General features: G+C 46.7%; 1 protein-coding gene across 4 annotated transcripts in view; it reads right to left on the bottom strand.

Annotated features, from left to right (window-relative positions):
* FAR1 (fatty acyl-CoA reductase 1) overlaps positions 1–25,913 on the bottom strand; it is a 175,196-nt gene that overhangs the window by 116,283 nt on the left and 33,000 nt on the right. For all 4 annotated transcript variants that reach the window (XM_030200956.1, XM_030200957.1, XM_030200954.1 and 1 more), the window contains exon 2: positions 15,104–15,299. In XM_030200956.1, the coding sequence (XP_030056816.1) occupies positions 15,104–15,292 (189 nt within the window). In that variant the 5' untranslated portion in view covers positions 15,293–15,299. The remainder of the gene's footprint in view (positions 1–15,103; positions 15,300–25,913) is intronic.

Consider the following 25,913-nt stretch of genomic DNA (forward strand, 5'->3'; position numbering starts at 1 on the left):
ATCCCACTTTTGTTTTTCAACATTCGTATACATGGCCCCACTCTTGAAGACCCAGCAAGGAGATGGTGAGGAATAGGATTGGCAGGCAAGCCACAGATGTGATTGTACATGGGACAGAGCTGGAGACCAGGACAGGAGAGACTGATGTGAAAGGCAGAGGTGCCGGAGGAAGACCCAAGAGAAGGAAAGCAATCACCAACTCTGAGGATGTCCTTCCACATCCTTTTTGTTTTTGTTGGGTTTCTTTGTAACTGAAGGACATATGTGCATGTCTTCTTTTACTACTGACTTCCTAGACTGGCTACAACTGGTGTATGAACCACGTTGCCGGCTACAGCACAGAGGTGTGGGAAGGATATATGCAGAGTTTGGAAATGGGAAAAGAGGAGGGAGTGGGGAAGGGCCCCAAAGCTGTGAGACAGTGCCAACCTACACATTACTACTAATCTTTAGGCATATGCAGCGCTGTACATGTGAACATGAAGAGACAGTCCCTGCACAATAGAGCTTACATTCTAATTAAGTCACACAGACAGACAGACAGACAGGGCAACTAAGCGCGAAGGGAATTACTAAGGTGGTGATAGTGAGTAAGGGTCTTGAGCAAGTGAGTAGTGGTTAGGAGTTCAAAGCAGCATCATAAAGGTGGCCTTTTAGGCTAGGTTTGAAGACAGTCAGATACACACATTGCTGACACTACTCCCCCCACCTCCCGTCCCCCAATTGTGTAAAACAGAGTGTAGTGCAGCAGCACAACAGATACCCCAGCTTCATAAGGGTCAACCTACCTGTGCCCTCAGGCTGTGCTGATGTGCCAAGGGTCCCAGGGACGCCATGAATGCCCTCCTGGGGTAACAGGCGGTGAACAATCCGCTCCAGGGAAGTCAGGTTTGCGGTGTCATGTGCTGGGGGGTTCCCACCAGCCTTCTGTCTCACATCCCGCCTCAGCCTGCGCCACTTACGTTTGCAGTCTTCCACGTCTCTGCCACTGTGGAAGACTGCATTCAGGTGGTCCCGGACCGCCTGCCATTCCCGCTGCTTGGTAGTAGCAGCGAGTCTCTGGCCTGTGGGAGCAAACAGAAATGTGTGTCTCCTGTCTATCTCCTGCACCAGGAGCTCGATTTCAGCATCGCTAAAATTACCCTTGCGGGTCGGAGGCAGCCTCAGTGCCATTGTAACAATGCGATTCGAAAATCCGGAGAAAAACTCCTAAATACTCGCCAGAGACGCCCAGGGGGGAATGGGCGGCCTTGAGATAGGCGTTGATTGTTTATGGACAAAATCCCTACACGTACCCAGCTCATCCAGCAATTTGGGCGTCCGTGATTTCGATTATGGGCGGAGTACTATGAGCGTCCCCAGCTGCTCTGTGTTGTGGGCACGATTCTGATTATGGGTGGAGCCGTATGGGCGTCCTCACCTACATTCCTTTTAGTGCTGGCCTTTTAAACGGGCTGTTTGCTTGCACTTTACCGATCGTTCTTTACATTGTGGGGGGGGGGGGGGGGGGGGGTGTATGCGTTTCAACACCTGTTTGTTTGTACGGTTTTTATTTTTCGTGTCATCTGCTGGGGGGTTGGCCTCGCCACCTCTGTTTGCAGTGTTCCACATCCCTTGAACTCCATTTCCGCATCAGTGACATTTACCTTGCAGGTGGGTGCTTGCTTAGAATCTTGCCACACAAGTTCAAGGTAAGCTAATAGTTCTTAGCCACTTGTTCAAGGGCTGCCCATTCTCTGGATGTGCTTTGCATTCAACTGTTACTTCTATTTTCACCAGGTTTGCTAGTGGATGCTGTGCAGTGGAGGACGTTGAGGGCCCTTATTGGTGCTGCTTCATGGCTGTACTGTGTGGTGTTGCTGTTGGAGTTGCTGGACCATATCATGTTGGGCCTGTGGGTCTCCCCGGTAGGTTCCACACTTTATGTGCTGCACCCCAGTCCCCATTTATGAAGTGATCACCCATTGTGGAGGTTGCTGGGAGGGGGGGAGGGGAAGAATATATGCAATGAATGTCTTTTCCACATTATTGAACACACTCCTATAATTCTCCATAGTTAGGGAAGTGAAGCATTTCTAACTTTTAGTCTGCAAACGAATTGCATGGTGGCCACAGGTACCTGCCTACTGAGCCCTTCAGTCATGGTGACGGTGACGGTGTTTGATTACAGTTCCTAATCCAAATAACCTGCAGCTGGCTGCAGCCTGGTGGCTAGCATGGCGTAGTGGTTACAGCACCAGTCTTGTAATCCACAGGTTGCCAGTTCAAATCCCAGCTGCTCTGTGTGAACTTGGCCAAGTGACATTACTGTCCATTGTGTCAGGAGGAAACTTAACACCCTCCTGGGACTGAGACAGATCCAGAGTGCCTGAATGTAACACACCCTTGAGCTACTACTGAAAAAGGGGTGACCAAACTCAATGTAAATAAACACATATATATTGGGTGCCCTTCTGTACCTGTTGTATTATATTGCAATTGTGCTGATATAAATATCCATCAAATACTGTGACTATTGTTTTCCCTTTTCTCCTCAGCACTATACACCATTGTTGAAGGATTGGAATGTGAAAACATGACCCAGCTGCTTGTAGCTCCTTGGTGGCCCCACCAATGTGGTGTGGTTGTGGGTAAGGGTGTCTGGTGATCAGAGAGCAAACATCGTCTATGTGCTACCTAGGGTTATCTGCAAGTTTCTACTTGGCAGATCACTAGTGCCAGACAACAAATCTATTATTTACAGCACTCTGTGCTGTGGGGCTCTATGGTAAGGGGGAGGGAGGGAGGGAGAGAGAGAGGCTGGATGGCCATTTGTGTGCCTCAAGAGTAATGGCCACACACCCAGCCAGCCTCCCCCCCCCCCCCCCGCACATACAGCCATGCAGGATGGAATGAACAGGTGGCCTTCTTTATGGGCACAATTATCACAGATATGCATCTTATTTCTCTTTCACACTTCACATTTCATGCAATGCAATGCATATTGCCTCCTCTCACATCAACACCAGCATTTGATAATATGTAATACACAACCTACAGACACACACACCCTGTTATATACAGTATAAAACACATATATTTATTTAAACATGGAGACACAAATCCCCCCAAAACGTAAAAATCCCCCAACCCTACAAATCCCCCCCAAAATGTACAAATCCCCCCCCCCCACAATGTACAAATCCCCCCCACCCCTACAAATCCCCCCCCCCCCCAAAACCCTACAAAGTGTTTCACCGGTGGCCATGCCCCAAGTGTAGTGCCCTTTATAGCAGGGTAATGAGCAGTGCCAGAAGCACCCTCAGTGGCCTGTGGAGCTGCTCATTACCCTGCCTTATGGCTCTCAGCTCCTGCAGCACCTGGTTCTGGCCATCTACCAGGTGCTGCAGGAGGCACAGGGCTGGAGCTGGGCCAGGGGCTGGAGCTGGCCCAGGGGATGGAGCTGGCCCACGGGATGAGGGCGATGGAGCTGCAGCTGGTGGGAGCTCCTCTATAATGCCCTCATCGATTATGAGGACCCCCTCCTCCTCCTCCATCATGGCCTCATTGATGAGGAAGACTTGCTCCTCCTCCTCCTGTTGGGCCTCCTCTTCCTCCTCCTCCTCCTCCTGTTGGGCCTCCTCCTCCTCCTCCTGTTGGCGGTCTGTATATGTAAAAGGATCGTGGTTGAGATCAGCACATGGCTTGCATAGTGCAGGAGCTGGGTGGCCTGAGGCGGGGGATGGGGAAAGGTGTGGTGAGGCGTGGCCTATACCCATGGGGACTGAGATGCGTCAGATGACATGACAGGGAACCCTGGAAGGTGCTCTGACACAGAACACACAGGACATGTTGGCAGACCACACTCATTGGTGCCCAGCATGTTTGCATTATGATATGTGAATACTGACCTGTTTTTGTTCTTTGTATTGTTTTTTTTGTTGTTTTTTTTTTTTTTTTGGGGGGGGGGGGGGGGGGGTTAGCACATAACTTTAATATAAGGCAATGACATCCACTAAAAGTAGGACCTCAGGCAGGACTACCAGTATCCACCCACCCCAGAAAGGGGGATACTAAAGTGAGGCATGTCATCTCATTCATCTCGGAGGAGGTTGGTTGGAGATTGCAGCCACACTCATGGGAGGGCACCTGCAACCTAAGGCCTTGATCTGGGACAGACGTGTTATGACTTACTAGTTGCCTATTAGCCACATGGAAAGTGATATTGTACAGTACATTTGCATTATTCAATAAATACATTTACAAATGAGTGCATGTGTCCTGCTTTGAATACTTACGTCGCGCCCTCAGGTGGCGTCGCACTGCCCTGATGAGGTCAGGGCTCTCCCGCCTGGCTCGACGGAACCTCCTGCACAGGGACTCTAGGTCCCTGTGAATGCCAAAAACTGTCTGTAAGATATAAGTTTGTACAGCAGGAGTCAGGGGATGGTCGTTCTTGCCTTCAGGACAGATATTCATTTGTAAATCCAATAGCACAGAGGCACAACACTGTGTGTGTGTGTGTGGGGGGGGGGGGGGGGGGGGGGGGGGGGGGGGGGGGGAGGACGACAAACACTTACCTTTCCAGCCTGTCCCTTATCCGGGTCCAGACTCTCATTGCCTGTATCCTGGGGGGCAGGTGGTGGTGCTGGATGAAAAGCCTGTGCCGGTGCCTAAGGCACAGCCGCACCAGCAGCAGGCTCTCCGCCTCGCTAAAATTGCGCTCCCTACGGAACTCCATAGTTCTCAGTGAGTAAGCTTTCTTGGAAAACAAGTGCCTTATATGGACGTCCTTGCGTGACGGATGTCGTTTCGTGCACAGCTCCATATATGGATTACCATCCCATATATGGCCGACTCAGCACGTGGACGCCGTCGTAAGCATAGACGTCCATAACGTGCATGAATGGTTGTTATGCGTGCGGGCTTTTGATGCGTGCGGAGCTTGCCTTATATAGATGAGTATGAACATTGCGAACCTTTTCACATATACACAAAATGCATATAGCTGCATGTTCCTACCTACAGTGCATGTAGTTCCGGACATCCAGATATGGAAAATAAGAAGAATATTCGGTGGAGCAGCATGATCCTCCTGTAGTTTACGCTTATGAACGTTCCTCATATTTCCCGTACCTGGATGTCCGGAACTGATTGCACTGTGCTTGCGGAACACCTAGGTACATTCTTTTGACTATAGTTTATGCGGGCTGGATTTAGTCGTTTTCAACTGCGATAATCGAATGTCTAAAGGCGCCCTTTTTACTACCCTTTGTGCGGCCGTTATTTGGGCGTTTTGAACAGCGATAATCGAATGCCTAAGGACGCCCATATTATTATTTGATTATACCTACCGGATTTTGCCCGACTTCGCAAGAGCGTCCTAATTCGTACTTGGACGACCTTTTGATTATGCCCCTCAATATAATAGAGAATCAAAAGAAATGTGTTATTTTGAGAATACAGGGAGTTCTTAAATATAGCGACTATGCTGATTGTGTGACAGTGGTGCAAAAAATGTGAAAAGTTCTGCACAACTATATGGAAAAGCAAAGGTGAGGAGGAAAAATATTTTGCTGCTCAGGTCTGGAGTACTTTAGCTCAGGGCCTTATTTTATTAAAAAAAAATTTCCTTGTGAATGTTATGCCAAATACCAAATTGGTTAAATGTTTTCTTTGCGCCTATTCATTTGACTTCTTTATTAACAGTAAGAAGCTATTATTTGTCTCTCTGATGTATCTTGGGATGGAATTGATATACGTGCTTTTTCTTTTCTCTTTCTTTCCGCTGAAAGATTTTCCCCATTCTTTTCTTTCTTGTATACCCCCAATAATGTTGGCTTTTTTTTTTTTTTTTACACTTTTTGCCTTTTTTTTTAAACTTTATCAACTTGTCTTTTCTGTACAAGACAATTCTTGACAAGAAAATTTGTACTGTAAAATTGGTAAAAAAAAAAAAAAAAAAATTTAAAAAAGAAAAGCAAAAGTGATGCAGATTACAAACGGGCACGTTGAGTAAACCCAGCAAAGCACCCCGGGCGATACCTTCTAGCTTCACGGAAGAGAGGTCGGGAGGAGGAGGGAACCACCTGACCCTTGGAAGAAGGCCGCGGCCTATCCTCAGGTAACCGCTGGGGTTTAGCATCCCCCAGGTCTTTAACAATCTTCTCCAACTCCTCTCCAAATAACAGAAGTCCCCAAAAGGGCAACTTCACTAGCCTTTGCTTAGAGGCCATGTCAGGCGCCCAATGCCGTAGCCATAGAAGGCGGCGGGCGGACACCGCCACAGACATCTGTTTAGCCGAAGCTCTGACCAGATCATAGAGGGCGTCAGCTAAAAATGACAAGGCCGAATCCATGCGCGGTGCAACCTCAGCGAGGGACTCCGCACCATCCACGGGCTGTTCCACTGCCTGTTGTAACCAAGAAAGGCAGGCTCGAGCAGCATAAGAACTGCAAACAGACACCCTTAAGGCTAGGCCCGAAATCTCAAAGGACCGTTTTAGCGCTGATTCCAGGTGCCGGTCCTGAATGTCCTTCAGGGCGACCCCTCTCTCTACTGGGAGGGTGATCTTTGTCACCGCCGTGACTAAGGCATCCACTTTATGCACCCAAAATGGGCCAAGTGCTCCTCACTCAGAGGGTAAAGATGCCCCATCGCCCTGGCCACTTTCAAGGGCCCCTCGGGGTCAGCCCATTGAGCAGAAATAAGCTCTTGGATGGAGTCATGCAAAGGAAAGGCTTGAGCAGGCTTCTTAGTACTCGCCATCCTCGGATTACCAGAGGAGGCCTCGCCTTTAACAGGATCATCAATAGAGAGGGCCTGTAAGGCATCAGAGATAAGCGCTGGCAGCTCATCGCAGTGGAAAATCCGAACCGCAGTGGGATCATCCAGATCCACTGGCAAACCAGCACCTTCCTCTGGCTCCTCAGACCACAAAGGCCTGCCAGGAAGAAACATTGCTCGCCATGCTCGTACTGGCTCTACCGTCTAAACAGCACGTTTTACAGAGCCCCGCTGCTGATCTGCGCTTGCTACAACGGAAACAGCGCTTAACTCCCTTAGCAGCCATCGCCGAAAAACGGCGGAATAAAATTCAAAATGGCGGCTTCGCACCAAAATCACCCCGATCGGAACGCCGTCCGCGGGCCCTCCCCGGAGGAGCTGAGTACTGCTCTTACCTCAAAGGACCGAGTCCACGAGCTCCAGTCACGCTGCACAGTCAGGAAAAGCCTCAGAATAGCAGCGCATAAAAAGCGCATCTTTTTTTTTACACTGTGAGGAAAGTTGGAGGCAAACAGCTACAGCGGTACTCCGGAGGCAGAAGAGGGTGGTAAAGGCAGGGACAGGGCAAACCTATATGCCTGCATCCACAAGGGGGAAATGGGAAAGGAAGGGAAAGGGTGAACCTATATGCCTGCATTCACAATGGGTAAGGCAGGGAAAGGGCGAACCTATGTGCCTTTAAAGTGGGCACAACCAGCCACAACACCCCAGCACAGGAGCCTCCCCAGGCAGAATTTTCAAGGAACTGAACAAGCTGCGTCCTACCCTGCTGGGAGATAGAGAAATTCTGAGATGCAGATGGAGCTAGCCGTCCTGGAGGCACTATGGTTTTCAGTGTTCTCTATCTACCCCTGCTGGTAGGTGGACACAACCCATTCGTAATGGATTCATCTACTGCTGATGACAAGGAACTGAATTTTTGCTAGCAACATCAGCATAAGCAGAGGAGCTCCTTGGAACAATCCAGTATGTACCCACCCAAGCAGAAGGTCCCTTTGTAACGTACCCATGCCCTATCAAACAGTGCAGCTGCAATGAAAATCTATGAGCAAAACACCAGAGTGGTACTCACTAACCAGGATATAACCATATCATGGGAACCCCGTATGACTGCCAAACACAAAATGAATCTCTATTTTTTTTCTTTCTGAAGTAATGAAAACGAAGCACAGAGTACACCCAGAACCCTGGGCCGAGATCTTCCAAGGGCGAGTCTTCAGAACAGTGTCGCTGACTAAAGAAAAGAAAATTATCAGGTAAGACAAATTTCTCCTTTCTTAAAATTAGCTCCATTGTTTGAACCAAAGGGATGTACTGAAGCAGATCTATTGGGCGGGGGAAGACAAGGCCTGTAATATGATACAAAATATGCAGTGACTCTAGGAAGCAAAATATCAAAATAATGTGCTTAGAAGTGGAGAAAACCCTCAGAAACCTGGGACAGACAGTTGCAGGTTTAGAGCGAGGTTACTAACATCAAAAGTAACACCCGCCCAGATTCTATCATTGGGTATAAAAACTCCACTGTTTACTTATTAGAATTTTTTCAAGATTTTATCAAACATTTTAACTTTGTCTAAAGGTATGATTCTTAATTGCTAAACTAAAATACAGAAAGTGCACACTGGCACAGTCACACTTGGATCCGCTTACAGCTTAACGGAGCACCATGCATTTCAAAATGGCGTCTCAGCGTCATCTATGAGTCATCTGATAATTATAGAGTTCCAAATTGACTTGCAATCATAATTGACTGATTAGCTAATAAAAAATAACTGATTAGCTAATAAAAAACATGCCAGTCAATAGAGCTGTTGAGGCCATTAGGTTCTAATGAATCTAAATCAAATATCCACCGAGCCTCTCGTCTCTGCAATTTTAACTTACGATCACCACCTCTGTTTGATGCATCAATTCTATCAATTACATAGCATTGAAGGTCTTCAAATTTATGGTTTTTCTCAATGCAATGTTCTACCATGGGCTCTTTAACAGCTTGTCTACGAATGTTTGATCGATGTTCCAATATTCTAACTTTTAGCATTCTAGTGGTCATTCCCACATATGATTTCTCACAGGGACAGCTGATTACATAGACGACGTAATCTGACAAGCAGTTAGTGAAATGGCGCAGGGCATGATGTTTTTTTGTCTTTGGATTATATATTTGTTTGACTTGTTTAGTAATGGAGCAAATTTGACAAAGGCCACATTTAAAGTGACCATACAGTCGTTTTGCATCTTGTTTTCTCACAGTTCTAAGGTCTGCCGGACTAATCATTTCTTTCATATTATTACACCTTGCATATGCAATACGTAAATTGACAAGGCCTCCCTGAATGACAGCTCTGCCAAAGTCCCAAGCCGTCTCTGGCTAGCACATCCAATTTGTAGTGCTTAGCAAACAAATGAAGCAACAACCACGTTGCCGCCCTGCAGATCTCCTCAGGGGATACAGCCTGGGTCTCTGTTCAGGAAGCGGCCTGACCCCTAGTAGAGTGGGATTTGAGCCCCTGAGACACTGGATGATTCTTGCCAATGTAAGCGGACTCAACAGCTGCATTAATCCACCTTGCAATGGAGGCCTTCGAGGCTGCCTGGCCCTTCTGAGGGCACTTGTGCATGTACCCGGCAAGACAAAACACCCTAAAAACAGAGAGCAATTTTTTTAAATCTTTTATTTTACATAAATAAATATATACAGCTATAAGTAAAAGCAAAACAATACAAATGAAACCCCACCTAACGCCCCCCCCCTTCACTCCCACTCCAAAACATAACAAAGGTCAATAGGCCAGCTCCCCAAAGAAGCCAAAGAGTCCCTTAGTCAAAGGTGTGGGTCTAGACAGGAGGAACAACCAACTGCAGAGCATCCAGGTCCACTCCTGACTGGAGCCTCCAGGTAGCATAACAATCCCAATGTTTATGAAAGCATAAAAACTAGCTAGAGCGCAAAACTGTTAATTTGAACATTTGATATAAAAGTCCATTTTATGAATTGTGAGTGATGCAGGAATTTTCCAGACTAACACAATTTTTCCAACTACCAAAAAGTGGGAAGCTAGCTTGTGTACATCTGGTTTAACCCCCAGCAGCCTAAAATGCAAAAGGCAATGTTCCGCTGTAGAGGGATAATCCACCCCAATAAACCAGCAAAGAGTGTGCAGTAATTCCGCCCAATTTCCATTAATTTTTGGACAAGACCACCATATATGAAACATGCCCCCCACAGTCATACAACCCCTCCAACAGTGGCCTGGACCTTGAACATATATCCTCACCAGTCTATGGGGGGCATAATACCATTGATATAACAGCTTATAACCATTCTCCACCATAGAACTAAAAACAGACACTTTTAATAAATAACCAAAGGCCTTCTCCTAATTCTTCAAATCATGGCTGACTCCCAGATCTCATTCCCAGCGCTGTGTATACCATAAAACAGGATAAACGGGAGACACAGCTTCTGGTACCCCCACCCCAGAATGCACATTCCAAACCAGTAAGGTAAGCTCCCCTCGAGCCCTGCGACTGATATAATCCCACACCCTCCAGTAATGGAACTGGTGATACTGTGGCAGTCCCCTCCAGTGCTGCCTGTTCCCTTCAGCTTCAGCCCTCCCCCCCCTCCCTACTGCGCTGTCTCTGTCCCTTTCAACTCCAGCCCTCCCCCTTCCCTCCAACGCTGCCTCTGTCCCCTTCAACTCCAGCCCTCCCCTCCCTTCTCTTCCTTCCCCTCCTGCACTGCCTCTATACCCTTCAGCTCTAGCCCTTCCTTCCTCCAGTGCTGCTTCTGTCCCCTTCAGCTTCAGCCCTCCCTTCCTCCAGTGCTGCCGCTGTCCCCTTCAGCCCTCCCTTCCTCCAGTGCTGCCGCTGTCCCCTTCAGCTTCAGCCCTCCCTTCCTCCATTGCTGCCGCTGTCCCCTTCAGCTCCAGCCCTCCCTCCCTTCCTCCACTGCTGTCTGTCACCTTCAGCTCTAGCCCTCCCTCCATTTCATCAGTGCCGCCTCTGTCACATTCAGCTCCAGCCCTCACTCCCTCCAGTGCTGCCTGTCCTTCAGCACCAACCCACCCTCTCTCCCTCCAGCGCTGTCTCTGTCCATTCAGATCCAGCCCTCCCTCCAGTGCTGCATCTGTCCCCTTCACTTCCAGCCCTCCCTCCGTCCCCTTCAGCTCTCTCTCTCTCCTTTCTTTCAGCGCTACCTACCCCCCGTGGGTCCAGTACCTCTGTCCCTCCAGCGTTGCCTCTGTCCCTTTCAGCTGCCTTCAAGCCCGCCCTCCCTCCAGCGCTGTCACCTCCCTTCCCCCACATGGGCCTGGCATTTTATTTTTGTTAGGGCCTTCCCTCCTCTGCCAGCTCCCGCCTTCTGATGTACATCAGAAGGCGGGAGCCGATAGAGGAGGGAAGACCCCAGAGCAGGTCTATAGGAGATCTTCTTTGCAAGGTAAAAAGATACGACCAAGAAGGTTAGATTGAGACACGATGAAGAGGGACAGGGTGGGGGAGGGAAGAAGGAAGGAGGATATGCTGGACCCGCAGTAAACGTGTTTTTTTTTGTTTTGTTTTTTCACCATGGCAGCAATGTGTTTTACCGCTCCTGCTGGGCAGTAAAAGTTGTTTGCTTTTTTAACCATGGTTTACCGCGGGTCCCCATCCCCGTGTCATTCTCTAGTACAGGGTTGTTTGTTTTTTTTTAATGCTAGGATCAAAGTCCGCTGCACTAATCATTAGGCCACTCCTCCACTTCAATTTCTCTTTCCACAACATGGACTAATTTATACTTCTTTGTATCTTTGATTGATTTTCCTTGTTGAGGCTTATGTAATTTTCCCAATTACTTCATTATTACATATATTTAGGGGTGGGGGGGGGTGGGGAGGCAGCTAGTACCCATCTACAGTACAGCATACCCACCATACCCAAAATATAAGAACATCTGGGAATACGATACTTCTCCATTTGCTTGTTTCTTTTTAGTATTCTTCTTTCTTGGGTTCCCTGTAGTAGCGAATCTGCAGATTACTTAGGGGTCTTTTACTAAGCCGTGGTAGCGTTTTTTGCTCGCTGTATAAATCAGCTGGCGGTAAACGTCGAGACGCCCATAGGATTATAATGGGCATTTCGGCGTTTACCACCAGCTGATTTCTACCCCGAGCTAAAAATGCTACCATGGCTTAGTAAAAGACCCTCTTAGTATTCTTGATTATATTAATTCCTATTATTTAATTATGATTCTATGCTGTGTACCATTTGTTCTATTTTTTATTTTTCAAAATGTAAAATTGAAATGAAATAAAAGTTATAAAAATCTTAAACAATTCTAAGACAAAGGATCATGAAGGAAGGCTCTAAGGAAATAAACACTTTACTAATGGGATCTGTTAGTAAGCCACGGTAGCATTTTTAGCATGTGCCAATTGGTGTGTGCTAAATGCTAAAAAAGCTACTGCAGCTTAGTAAACGAGGCCCTAAAAAAATAATGGTTGTCTGGAATAACCTATCAGAAGAGGTAGCAATAACCAAAGTTACAGAAGGCATAAGGTATTTTTAGTGTTTGGTGCAAATTGATTTGGCCATACTTCCTAGCTAGAAAAGAGAAGTGACCAGGAGTCAAGCCTGTTCAGAAGGCTGCTGGGAGATGCCCTAACTATAGTAAAATAAAAGGGGGCAACACTTAATCTGATATTATTATCTTCAGCAGACAAACTCGCCAAATATTTCAATGAAAAAAATCACAAACCTACGCAACACGCTACCACAAGGCAACAACGACATCGAAAACTTCCTTGAGCTGGACCCAACCCCTGGAGAATACCCGGCTGACCAAACCTGGTCAAAATTTGCCCCCCTGACCGTTGAAACAGTTACCCGAGCCATCAGAAAGTTCTCCAACTCTCACTGCAAATTAGATACCTGCCCCAGCTACCTACTGAAATCTGCCCCGGAACGCTTCATAACAGACTTAACATCTCACCTAAACCACATGCTACAACAAGGTCGCTTCCCCGAGGAAAATGGCAACATTCTACTCACCCCAATACCAAAAGACACCAAGAAAAAAAAACAGACGACATCACCAACTACCAACCAGTAGCATCTATCCCACTGGCAGTTAAACTGATGGAAAGAATGGCAACCAAACAACTCACAGACTACTTATATCAATTCTCAATATTACATGAGTCACAATCAGGATTTCGCCCCCTCCATAGCACCGAAACAATATTACTCACTCTCCTAGCCAAATTCAGACAAGAAATAGCAATCGGCAAAAGCATCCTCCTCCTTCAATTCGACATGTCGAGCGCGTTCGACATGGTAAACCACAATATATTAATAAGTATACTAGAATATTTTGGGATCAGTGGAAACATACTCACCTGGATTAAAGACTTCCTAACCACAAGATCATATCAAGTAAAGTCAAACGCGAACATATCATCACCGTGGAAAGCAAACTGCAGAGTACCACAAGGATCACCGCTATCACCAACCCTTTTTAACTTGATGATCCCACTAGCCAAGTCCCTAGCCAATCAATGTCTCAACCCTTTCATCTACGCAGACGATGTAGTAATTTACATCCCTTACAAAACCAAACTGCCAACAAAACCGAGCTAAGTCTGAATATCATGGAATCATGGGCCAATGCATTTCAACTAAAGCTCAACAAAGAAAAAACACACTGCCTTGTCCTCTCGTCCCAACACAGCAAGGACAGCCACACAAACATCGACATCCCAGGTCACACCCTCCCCAAATCAGACAGCCTGAAAATCCTTGGCGTCATAATAGACCGCAACCTAACACTGGAGAGCCAAGTAAAATCCACCACAAAGAAAATGTTCCACTCAATGTGGAAGCTCAAACGCATGAAACAATACTCCCCGAGGGGTACCTTTCACAACCTGATACAATCAATGGTAATAAGTCAACTAGACTACTGCAATGGAGTCTACGCAGATTGCAAACAACAAATCTTAAAGAAACTTCAAACTGCTCAAAACACGGCAGCCAGACTCATAAAAACACAATTCGAAAAAGCAAAACCCCTCCGAGAAAAACTACACTTGCTCCCAATCAAAGAACGCATTGCCTTTAAAATCTGCACCATGGTTCATAAAATTCTCTATGGCGAAGCGCCAGGATACACGATAGACTTAATCGACCTACCAACCAAAATTGCCTCCACTTCAACACAATCACATCTCTACCTACACTACCCAAGCTGCAAAGGTCTTAAATACAAATCTACTTATGCATCCAGCTTTTCCTACATAAGCACACAACTGTGGAATGCGCTACCAAAGGAAGTGCAAACAATATACAATCACCTAAACTTACGGAACATGCTAAAAACCACCCTGTTCAAAAAGCCATACCATCCCGAACCAACCTAAAACACCGACCTTGGCAACACATGAAAACCAAAGCATGTTCGTTCACAATACTCTTCCCATCAGGACTATTCTATGGCTTTGCCATATAAACTTCTTCCTACCACTACAGCACAATGCATTTGTTTACACCGGAAACGAGTAATTTTGACTTTGTCAGATTAATCTAAAAGTTTTTATTTATTTATTTGTTTCATTTGCATCACACATTTTCCCACCTATTTGCAGGCTCAGTGTGGCTTACATAGTACCGGAATGGCAATTGCTGTTTATATAAAACGTATTTCATAGGATCATATAAACAGTAAGTTCAAAAGAGCTGAAACACTGAATACATCATTATTCAAGCCTGGTTTCTTTAAAATGGTATTGATAAGACTATTTTACAAAATCCAAAACAATTCCATAACTTTAAAGATGAATTTCCAGATTTTGTAACAATGAAAAAGAATGGATTGAAGATCATCATCATCATGGCAATACCAGCCTGAAGAACATTTTCTCTTGATGAATCATGTCAAGGTGCTACTTTTAAAGAAAAGATTTGAAGACCAGGGTCTTTAATACTTTCTTTTTTTTTTCAAACTATAAATACCCAATAGCAACATTATCAAGAGAATGATATATAAGGAAGAAATCTAGCAACACCTACTTTTATCTAATGTGTGCCCAAACATTCAGCTTAACTATCAATGTCATGTCTTCCAGTCACCTGACTCAACAGTTATATAAGAACATAGGCGTTGCCATACTGGGCCAGATTGAAGGTCCATCAAGCCTAGCATCCTGTTTCCAACAGTGGCCAATCTAATTGCTCAGTTTAGAGCAGAGAGAACCACCCCAATTACACCAGCTATATAAACGATCATGTTCTCAGCTTAATGGCCATAGGTCCTCAACCATAAAGGTTATAAGAAAACAACTTCCACAAACTTACCTTACAAGTAATCATTTCTGCTACTCGTTCTTGAGGTTTCTGTCCTGCTTTGGGCCTCACCAATACATAAATTGCCTTTACTTTTGGACAAGATCTCAATAGCTTTTCCAGCAGCACCTTTCCCATGAAGCCTGTAGCTCCTGTGATGAGAACATTTTTTCCTTCATAGAATTCTGGGATGGATATCATTCTCAACCTAAAGAATATCAGAGAATTTGACTATTTATTATTTCAACATTTTTGCATATCACTTAAATGTTATGAGTACAAGATAAATTCAAATAAGTGAGAAGAAAAAAAAATTTATTATAGGAGAATAAAGCTTAAAGCTACTATGATGTATTCCAACTTACTCAAAACAATTTCTGGCACAAAGATATTTGTTACAGGACCAAAGTCAGTTTCCACTTAACCTATGTGATACAATTGAGACCTAAATATAAAGGTCTTCCATCAAGGAAGACATACATTGTAGATGATGCAGCTAGAGCTAGTAACATACATATGTCATATCAAGTCTCTTTGAATTCATATATTTTTATTGAAGGCACAATTTTTTATACAATTTTAAATACTGAGAACACTATTATTGTTTATTAGGATTTTCTAAACTGCCTTATCTGATATATTTTGAATCGATTGGGGGCGCCCTCCATGGTAGGTTAGCTTCCATCTTGTTACTATTTTATAACACTTAGGTCTCTTATATTTGACCAGGGGGGAAGAGGGGAGATGGAATATAATGACAATACATACCTGAAGCAGGTATTCTCCGAGGACAGCAGGCTGAACATTATCACTGATGGGTCATCGTCCGCGACAGCCCAGGAGCCCGTAAATTACAAAAAAAATGCGCAAACAGGTTCCCGCCCGCAATGCAAGCGTGCCACCCTCAGTCAATAAAGAGCAAAAAAGAGAAATAGAACAACTCCAAAGGGGAGGAGGGTAGGTTGTGATAATGTTCAGCCTGCTGTCCTCTGAGAATACCTACTACAGGTATGTATCTTCATTTTCTCAGAGGACAAGCAGGCTGAACCTTATCACTGATGGGGTATCCCTAGCCCCCAGGCTCACTCAGAATAATGAACATTGGTCAATTGGGCCTCGCAATGGCGAGGACATAACTAAGTGAGAGTGCATCCTGGAACAGAAATGGGCCTTGGAGGGTGGAGTTGGATTCTAAACACTGAACAGATTCTGCAGCACCGACTGCCCAAACCGACTGTTGCATCGGGTATCCTGCTGAAGGCAGTAGTGAGATGTGAATGTGTGGACCGATGACCACGTTACAGCCTTGCAAATCTCTTCAATGGAGGCTGACTTCAAGTGGGCCACCGACGCAGCTATGGCTCTAACATTATGAGTAGTGACATGGCCCTCTAGAGTCAGCCCAGCTTGGGCATAAGTGAAGGAAATGCAATCTGCTAGCCAACTGGAGATGGTGCGTTTACCGATGGCGACCCCCCCCTATTGGGATCAAAAGAAACAAACAACTGGGCGAACTGTCGATAGGGCTTTGTCCATTTCACGTAAAAAGGTCAATGCTCTCTTACAGTCCAAGGTGTGCAACTTGTCCTCACCAGGGCGGGTATGTGGACGGGGAAAAATGTTGGCAAGACAATTGACTGGCTCAGATGGAACTCCGACATCACCTTCGGAAAGAACTTAGGGTGAGTGCAGAGGACTACTCTGTTATGGTGAAACTTGATATAAGGTGCATGAACTACCAGGGCTTGGAGCTCACTGACTCTACGAGCTGAAGTAACAGCCACCAAGAAAATGACCTTCCAGGTCAAGTACTTCAGATGGCAGGAATTCAGTGGCTCAAAAGGAGCTTTCATCAGCTAGGTGAAAACAACGTTGAGATCCCATGACACTGGTAGGGTTTGACAGAGGGCTTCAAGCAAACCTCTCATGAAGCGAACAACTAAAGGGTGTCCAGAGATAGGCTGACCTTCTACATGTTGATTATAAGCACTAATCGCACTAAGGTGAACTCTTACGGAGTTGGTCTTGAGACCAGACTCTGATAAGTGTAGAAGGTATTCAAGCAGGGTCCGTGTAGGACAAGAAAAAGGATCTAGGCTTACAGGAGCTTCGCGCTAGTTGAAACCGGAGAAGGGGAGGAGTCAAGATGGCGGCTCGAGCTGGAGACTCCGCGGTTAGCATGAGCTGAAACTCTGCTGTTCAACCTTATTTTGCTTTTCCATAAGCCGCATACTAAGAGGAAGGGGGTTGGAAGCTGGTATTAGGCTGCCAGACAACCGACGCATCGGCACCTCTTGAATGGAGGGTGAGTGATCCTCCCGGCGCTTCTCAGGTGCCGCTTTCCTCAGCTCCCCAGAGCTCTCGGTATCGTGCATGGAAGGCGAATGATGACGGTGCTTCTTAGTCTTCGCTCAACGCCCATCATTGAAGACTCCTCGGTACCGAAGAGGAGGACATGGAACCCTCACGCCTCCTCAGGGCCGGGTCTGACTCAGGTTGGTCCCGGGGGGTCTGCATAGCAGTAGGCCTCGAGATAGGTGGAGACCCACTCGATGCCTCACTGCTCCCAGCTCTATGCGGTCTTTCGGCAGCCATTACCTGGACTCCCGATGTCGATGCCTCCTTCGACGTTGACGCTGCCAACCTCGGTACCGATGTCGATGCCGACGTCGAAGGACCGGACCGATCCGAAAAAAGGTTTCTCACGCTGTGCCTCTTGAGCCACTTGGGTCAGTTTTTTCATCAACTTACACAGCTTACAAGCAGCTGGGAGATGACCGGGCCCAAGACACTGGAGACACCACGCGTGGGGGTCGGTACTGGAGATGGTCCGGTTGCACCGAGTACAATGCTTGAAGCCGCTGGGTGTCCTCGATGACATGGAGGGAAAAACGCTGGTCGCAAAATCAAAAGGCTTGATGGTGCCAAGAAAAAAGGGGCACAAAATGGGAAGAACAGCACGGCCGTGCAGCCTAAAGGCAGCCGCGTCGAAAAAAACAAGGAAACTTAAAAAGAGGGGGGGGGGGGAACCTAAGATATAGAGGAAAACACTCCTTTTTAAAAAAAAATCATCTCTATATATAAAAGGCACCACCAACGTTCTAAATGAAGCCTCCAGCCGGAAGTGTGAAGGGGGAGAGATATCTGGTTTCCCCATGAGTGTCTACCCCGTCCTCACTCTCTCTATAACACAAACAGTGAAGGAAAACACAGCAAAGCACGAAATCAAATCGCTCTCTCTGTAACACTGAAGGACTCAGAGGGGGGAGGAGGGGAGAGAGGGCAGAAGCCCTCACTATCTCTGTAACATAAACACAGCACAGCAGGAAACTTAACACTGAAGGACTCGACTCCGAGGGGGGAGGGGACAGAGAGGACAGACAGCACAGGGGAAGGGAGAGAGGGCAGGGACACACACACTTCCCACATGCACATAGAAGAAAAACTTGCTAGCCCCCGTTTCATTTGCATCAGAAACGGGGCTTTTTTACTAGCTAATGGAATAAAATATAAAACTTGAAAAAAAGAAAATAGAAGCGAAAGGACGCTAACTCGGGCTCCTGAGCAAAAAAAACACGGCGGGAAGCCACAGACATGTCTCTTCAGGCGCGGATAAGAAAAAACTGAGGGTGGCACACTCGTGTCATGGGCGGAAACCTGTTTACGCATGCGCGGTGCATCTGGTCCCACGCGACTTTGCGTTCTAGAAAGTTCTAGGTTTTTTTTGTAATTTCCGGGCTCCTGGGCCGTCGCGGACGACGACCCATCAGTGATAAGGTTCAGCCTGCTCGTCCTCAGAGAAATGGTTGCTTTGAATTTGGGGGAAAGGGAGGGTATACATAAGATATAGAGAGCCATCAGACCCAAGCTCTCTATTTCTATACAACTGAGAATTGGAGAGGGGAGAATTTGTAATCGTCAATTCTCCATTCATGTTAGAAGGGAGTGAGGGGATTTAATGGGGTACTCAAGATTGGGCTAGGTTCATTTTCAACATTGCAAAAGCTGTGATAGTTGCTATTTTATATGTGAGAAGTCCTATTGTTGTTATACAAGTTTTGTAGTACTTGTTCACCAATAAAAATGTATGAGCTAAAAATAGGAAAGCAGCATCAACCAGAGCCAACTTACAATCAAAGTACAACCACAAAGGATCTCAAACAAAGCAGATAATAGCTGCAAAAGGCCAAGTTTTAGTTCTGACAGCTTTCCAAAGGCAATGCTGAATGCACTGAAATCCCAAAAGGAATAGTAAGAGATAAGTAACTTCGAACATCATCGTGTAATGCTTTAAAAGACCAATTATTATTTTGAATTTAATTCTTTACCTGATAGAAAGATAGTGCAAATGAAAGAAAGACAGTGCAATTGAATGAACAGGGGAGTAGCATGGTCCCATCTACAAGTCTAGCACAACAAACAGCTGTAATTTGGAACAACTGCAATCTTAAGATTTAACTGGGAGATATCTTATAGATGACAATACAGTAGTCACAAATGCATGAAAAAGCATGTGTAATGCCTCACTGTCTAGATAACCCTGAACTGATCTAAGTTACATAGGGCCAACAATCCAGATTTCATGAAATTAGACACCTACCTTGGGGGCCTAAAATGACTCCTAGATATCTAAAGGAATCAACTGCCAGGCCAGGCAGCCCGAAGAAGATTGTTGTCCATGACCTGTAATCCAACAGGTGAATGTTTTATCTGGATTAAGCACCAGGTGACTGGCCCTAAATGAGGTTGCAACTGCATCTAGAGGGGCTGAAGATCCAAAACATCACTAGTTGTACATTAAACTAAAAGAATGCCATCTATGAACTAATAGGTGCCAATTCCACGATTTTGAATTAATGTTGACAAAGGACTAAGAAATATATATTTATTTATTTATTTATTTTATTTGCTGCATTTGTACCCCACATTTTCCCTCCAAGGCACATAACAGTGGAGAGGATAAATAGAGGACTCTGATGATGAAACTAATACTGTAAGGCAGCAAACTCAAAACAGGCCCAGCAATACCAATAACTGAGAATCTCTTCAGCAGTGAAGTTAAATGTGCAGGACAGATCAAGAGAAAATTGCCAGTGCAATGAAATCCCTATGCAATTTACTGTGGATTTCACTCAAAAGAGATGACAAAATTGTTTCTGTACTGGTACCGACCAGAAAACTGGAATGGTATGGATGGAGAATAAAAGGAGGGTGGAGACAGATTCAACATAGGTGCATAATTGCAAGAAGACTACTTTCTCCATCAACTTAGATAGAAAACAGAGATTGGAAATTGGACAATTAACTACCAAGAGCACTTGGGGCAAGGAAAGCCTTTTTCAAAATGGGATGAATAATGGCTTTTTCCAAGGTGATGGTACAGCTCCAGAAGAGACATTATGGGGCTCTTTTTCAAAGCACTTAGACTTACAAAGTTCCACTGGCTACTATGTAACTTTGTAAGTCTAAGTGCTTTGAAAATATGCCTCCAGGACTAATAATTAAGAATGCTAATAACAGGAGGTTTAAGGATGAGAGTTTCATCCATTCAGTTGGAATGAGATCAAGGGCACAGGTAGTCTCATGCATATATAGAAGAAAATACTTTGTTCACTATCTAAACAGATAGTGGAGTAAATGAGGCCCAGGATGAACTGTTGAAAAAAAAAGATAAAATGGTATGGTCTGAATCAATAGTTATTGGTGGAAGATTTTAATAGAGAGATCTTAGAACTAAAAAAATATTGAGCTAGGAAGTCCAGTGAAGATGGAATAAATTAGCAAGCTGCCACCGATACAAGGACTTGCTTAGAATCCCAGACCCTTGAAGTGTGAGATTTAACAGCCTCTAAATCTGCATTTGCAGCTTGCTGATTCTACCCTTAAGAAGTGACACCTAGTCACACTTACAAGCTCATTTTCAAAGCACTTAGCCTCCCAAAGTTCCATAGAAACCTATGGAACTTAGCCTCCCAAAGTGCTTTGAAAATATGCCTCTTAGTGTCAAATAAGACCCCTAAATATTACAAAGTCTGTTAGGGTCTTAGGTTGCTCTTTTCTTTGTTCGTTACCCATCTGAAAAGTACAATTAATCACTTTCTTGCTGTGATTGTGGACACATTAGAGATGAACCAGTAAGGAAAAATTAGTTATTACCTGACAATTTTCTCTCTTAAGTCCCGACAGATCAGAGACTGGTGGGTTATGTCCCTCTGCCAGCAGGTGGAGATAGAGAGAACTTCTGAGGCTCTAAATGTGGTCATGTGTAGCCAGCCAAACCTCAGTATTATCCATATCCAAGCCATGTAAACGTCCAACTCCCAACAGAGAGCTATTCTCCTGTCTCTCGAGAATTCAAGGACACCCTGCAACCGCAAGAGCGGGAGGAACTCATGCAGCTCACAGTAAGTAAGAAGTTGCTCCAATGCACCTTGAACCAACAATAAACAATCCAAAAACTGGAACTCTAAATCTGAAACTATAAACAACAAACAGATATGTAGAAACTTTCAGGGAGGGCCTCTGGATTGATCTGTCGGGACTAATGGAAAGAAAATTATCAGGTAATAACTAATTTTTCCTTCCACAGCGTCCCACAGATCAATCCAGTGACTGGTGGGATGTACCCAAGCAGTTCTTAAATAGGGAGGGACCCAGAGATCCCAGTTTGCAGCACCGAAGATCCGAACGCAGCCTCAGCTCTTGCTGCTACGTCCAATCTGTAGTGCTTCGAAAAAGTATGCACCGAGGACCAGGTGGCTGATCTACAAATCTCCTCCAAAGACACCAACCTAGACTCTGCCACAGAAGCCGCCTGTGCCCTAGTGGAATGAGCTCATAGCTGCGCCGGCGGATCCTTTCCGAGCGCGATATACGCCAAGGCAATAGCTTCCTTCAACCAGCGAGACACCGTCGCCTTAGAAGCCTGCTGCACCTTCCTTTGTCCCGCAAAAAGGACAAACAAATGATCCAAACACCGGAAGTCATTCGTCACTTCCAAATACATGATAATAGCCCGCCTAACATCCAGACTCCGGAGAGCGCAAAACTCCGTTGGATGATCCTCTCTACGAAAAGAGGGAAGACAAAGCTGCTGATTCATATGGAAACGCGACACAATCTTGGGCAAAAAAGACGGAACTGTCTGCAGAGTCACCCCTGCCTCCGTAAAACGAAGAAATGGATCTCTACAAGATAAAGCTTGTATCTCGGAAACCCTCCTTGCTGAAGAAATAGCAACCAAAAAAAACTGTCTTCAATGTCAAATCCTTAACCAATAACTGAGACAGCGGTTCAAACGGAGGCCGCTGCAATGCCTTCAGCACCAAATTTAAAATTTCAGATAGGACAAAACGGAGGTCCGCGGTGGGTGCAAATGATTGACCCCCCCCCCCCCCCCCCCGCAAAAACCGCACAATATCAGGATGAGAGGCTAAGGAAGACCCTCACAACCGGCCCTGAAAACATGCCAAGGCCACCACTTGAACCTTCAAAGAATTTATCCAGACCATCCTGCAAAAAAGCCAAGATGAAGGAAACCGGAGCTGAAAAAGCAGACAGACCTGCCGCCGTACACAATGCCTCAAAGGTCCGCCACACTCTCGCATACGCTGTCGAGGTGGAATGCTTCCGAGCTCTCCACATAGTAGCAATCACCTTTTCCGGATAATCTTTCCTTCTCAAACTGGCCCTCTCCATAGCCAGGCCATAAGACCAAATGGGGAGGGATCCTCCAAAAGAATGGGTCCTTGACGCAACAGACCCCGATGAGCGGGCAAACGTAATGGTTCGCCAATCCGAAGGCGCAACAGATCTGCGTACCACGGGCACCTGGGCCAATCTGGCTCCACAAAGATCACTCGCCCTGGATGACTCGCTACACGTCCCAAGATCCTGCCTATCATGGGCCACGGCAGACAAACATACAGAAGCACTGCCAGAGGCCATGGCTGAAGAAGTGCATCGATCCCCTGAGACTGGGGATTCCTGCCGCGGCTGAAAAATTGTGGCACTTTGGCATTGTCCGCCCTTGCCATCAGGTCCATAGCTGGAACTCCCCACCAGCGAAAACGCCTGCGCGGAGAGCTCCCACTCCCCTGGATCCAACATATGATGACTCAGAAAATACACTTCGGTGTTCAGAGTTCCCGCTACGTGTGTCGCTGAGAGCTCAGCCAAGTGTTCTTCCGCCCATCGGCAAAGACATGCCGCCTCCTTGGCCAGAGGAACACTCCTGGTGCCCCCCTGACGAATGACAAAGGCAACCGCCGACGCATTGTCGGAGAGAACCCGAACCGGTCTCCCTGCCAGTTCCGCGTGAAAGGCCTACAAAGCTAACCGCACTGCTCTCAGTTCCAGCTGGTTGATGGACCAAGAAGCCTCCTCCAGCGACCAAGAACCCTGCGCCGTGAGACCCCGACAATGGTCTCCCCATCCTGAAAGACTGGCACCGCTAGGGGCACCCCCAGACTCAACTTGTTGGCCCGAAACCACCAACGCATCTCCATCCGGACCACAGGCTCCCATGGTAATTGAACTGAGTAATCCTCCGACACCAGATATCAGCGGCTCAACAGGGATCTCTGAAGAGGTCTCATGTGACTCCTGGCCCACGGAATCACCATTGCTGCCATTGATCCCAACAGCTGAATATAGTCCCAGGTTTTGGGTGCTGGACTGCGTAGAATACTCTGAACTTGAGCCTGTAGCTTCAACCTCCGGATGTCTGGCAAGAAGACTCTGCCCACATGCGTGTCGAACAGAACCCCAAGTTACTCCAAGGACTGAGATGGAACCAAATGACTCTTCTCTAAGTAGACAATCCATCCCAACGACCGCAGCAGACCGACTACTTTGTCCATCTCCTGAACGCTGTCCTGAAAGGATGGAGCTCGTATCAACCAGTCGTTGAGATAAGGATGCACTTGCACCCCTTCCTGCCGCAGAAATGCTGCGACTACAACCATGATCTTGGAAAACGTCCGAGGAGCCATAGCTAAACTGAAGGGAAGTGCCTGAAACTGAAAGTGCTGACCCAACATCGCAAACTGAAGAAACCGGTGATGACAGGGCTAAATGGGAATGTGCAAGTAAGCCTCTTTGAGATCGAGGGAAGTAAGAAACTCTCCGGACTGAACTGCGGCTATGACGGCACGAAGAGTTTCCATGTGAAAGTGACGCACTCGCAGAGCCTTGTTTACTCCCTTGAGATCGAGATCTGGACGGAAAGTACCACGTTTCTTTGGAACCACAAAATAGATGGAATAATGGCCTAGACGATGCTGTGGTACTGGAAAGGGAACCACAGCCCCCAAGTGAATTAAATTCTCCAACGTGGCCCTGACCGCCGCTCTCTTTTTTTGGGATTTGCAAGGAGAGTCCATGAAAAAATCCGACAGATTTTGTACAAATTCCAACTTGTAACCGTCCCTTATCACCTCCAACACCCACTCGTCTGAAGTCACCCTGGCCCATTCTCCCAGAAAAAGGGACAGGCGTCCCTCTATCGATCCTGGAAGATGGACCAAGGCCCCATCATTGAGTACACCTCCCCGTGGCGGGTCTGGAGGCCACGCTGCCTGAGCGGTGCTCCCCCCCAAAAGGCTGCTGCTTCTGAGGAAAACGGGGCTTAGAGAAGGCAACCGACCTACCTGGGCGATAACGCCTTGCCTCACGAAACCGGGCCCGAGAGGAAGCCGCGCGAGAAGATGCTCTAGGCCTATCCTCCGGTAAACGATGGCCCTTAGAATCTAGATCCTTTACAATCTTATCCAAATCCTCGCCAAACAGAAGCTTGCCCCGAAAAGGCAAACGAGCAAGACGAGACTTAGACGCCGTATCCACCATCCAGTGACAAAGCCACAACCATCGGCGAGCCACCACCGAGAGGGCTACCTCTTTGGCCGACGCCCAAAGAATATCATACAACAAATCCGCCAAATAAGCGAGACCAGCCTCAAGTCAGGGCAAGTTAGCTACCAATTCCTCCGAGGAGGACGCCTTCTACACCCAAGACAGACATGTTCTGGCTGCATAGGACCTGCAGACCGACGCCTGCATGCAGAACACTGCCACTTCAAAGGATGCCTTGACGGCAGACTCCCAACTTCCTATCCTGCGGATCCTTAAGTGCCGTCCCGCCTTCCACTGGCAACGTAGTCTTCGTAGTAACCATTGTAATTAACAAATCCACCGTGGGCACAAGCAAATCTTCTCACTCTCCTTCTGGAAGTGGATATAAACGCATCATGGCCCTTGCCACACGTAATCCGGCCTCCGGAGTGTCACACTGCGCCGCAATGAGCACCCTCATAGCATCATGAATGCGAAAGATCGGGGACGGCCATTTAGTCCCCGACATAATAGAAGTAGCTGTCACGGAAGAGGGATCGCTATCCGGCGCTGAGATATTTAAAACCTCCAAGGCCCTGACAATCAGATTCGCCAATTCCTCCTGGTGGAACAAACGCACCGCCGTAGGATCATCAGCCCCTCAGACGGAGACTGTCCCTCCTCCAGCAAATCAGACCGGGTCAGATGGGAAACCTCTGACAACCTACCATCATCTACCACTGTGCCCACAGACACCGAATCCAAGTGTGTTCTCTTAGACAACGAGGCAGGAAACACAGAGACATCTTCTTGAGAGGCCACCAAAGCACTGTCAACCCCAAGAGTCCCTCCGGATCTCTTGAGTGAAAAGGCTCTGTGCAGCAAAAGAACAAATTCAAGTTAAAACGGAACACCTGACTGTTCCACCTTCCCATTGGCAAACTGTGGAATGCCCGAAGTCAGGGGTCCCGGCCGCTGACCCGCGACCAAG

The sequence above is a fragment of the Microcaecilia unicolor genome, chromosome 4 (assembly GCF_901765095.1).
Source record: "Microcaecilia unicolor chromosome 4, aMicUni1.1, whole genome shotgun sequence".
NCBI lineage: Eukaryota > Metazoa > Chordata > Amphibia > Gymnophiona > Siphonopidae > Microcaecilia > Microcaecilia unicolor.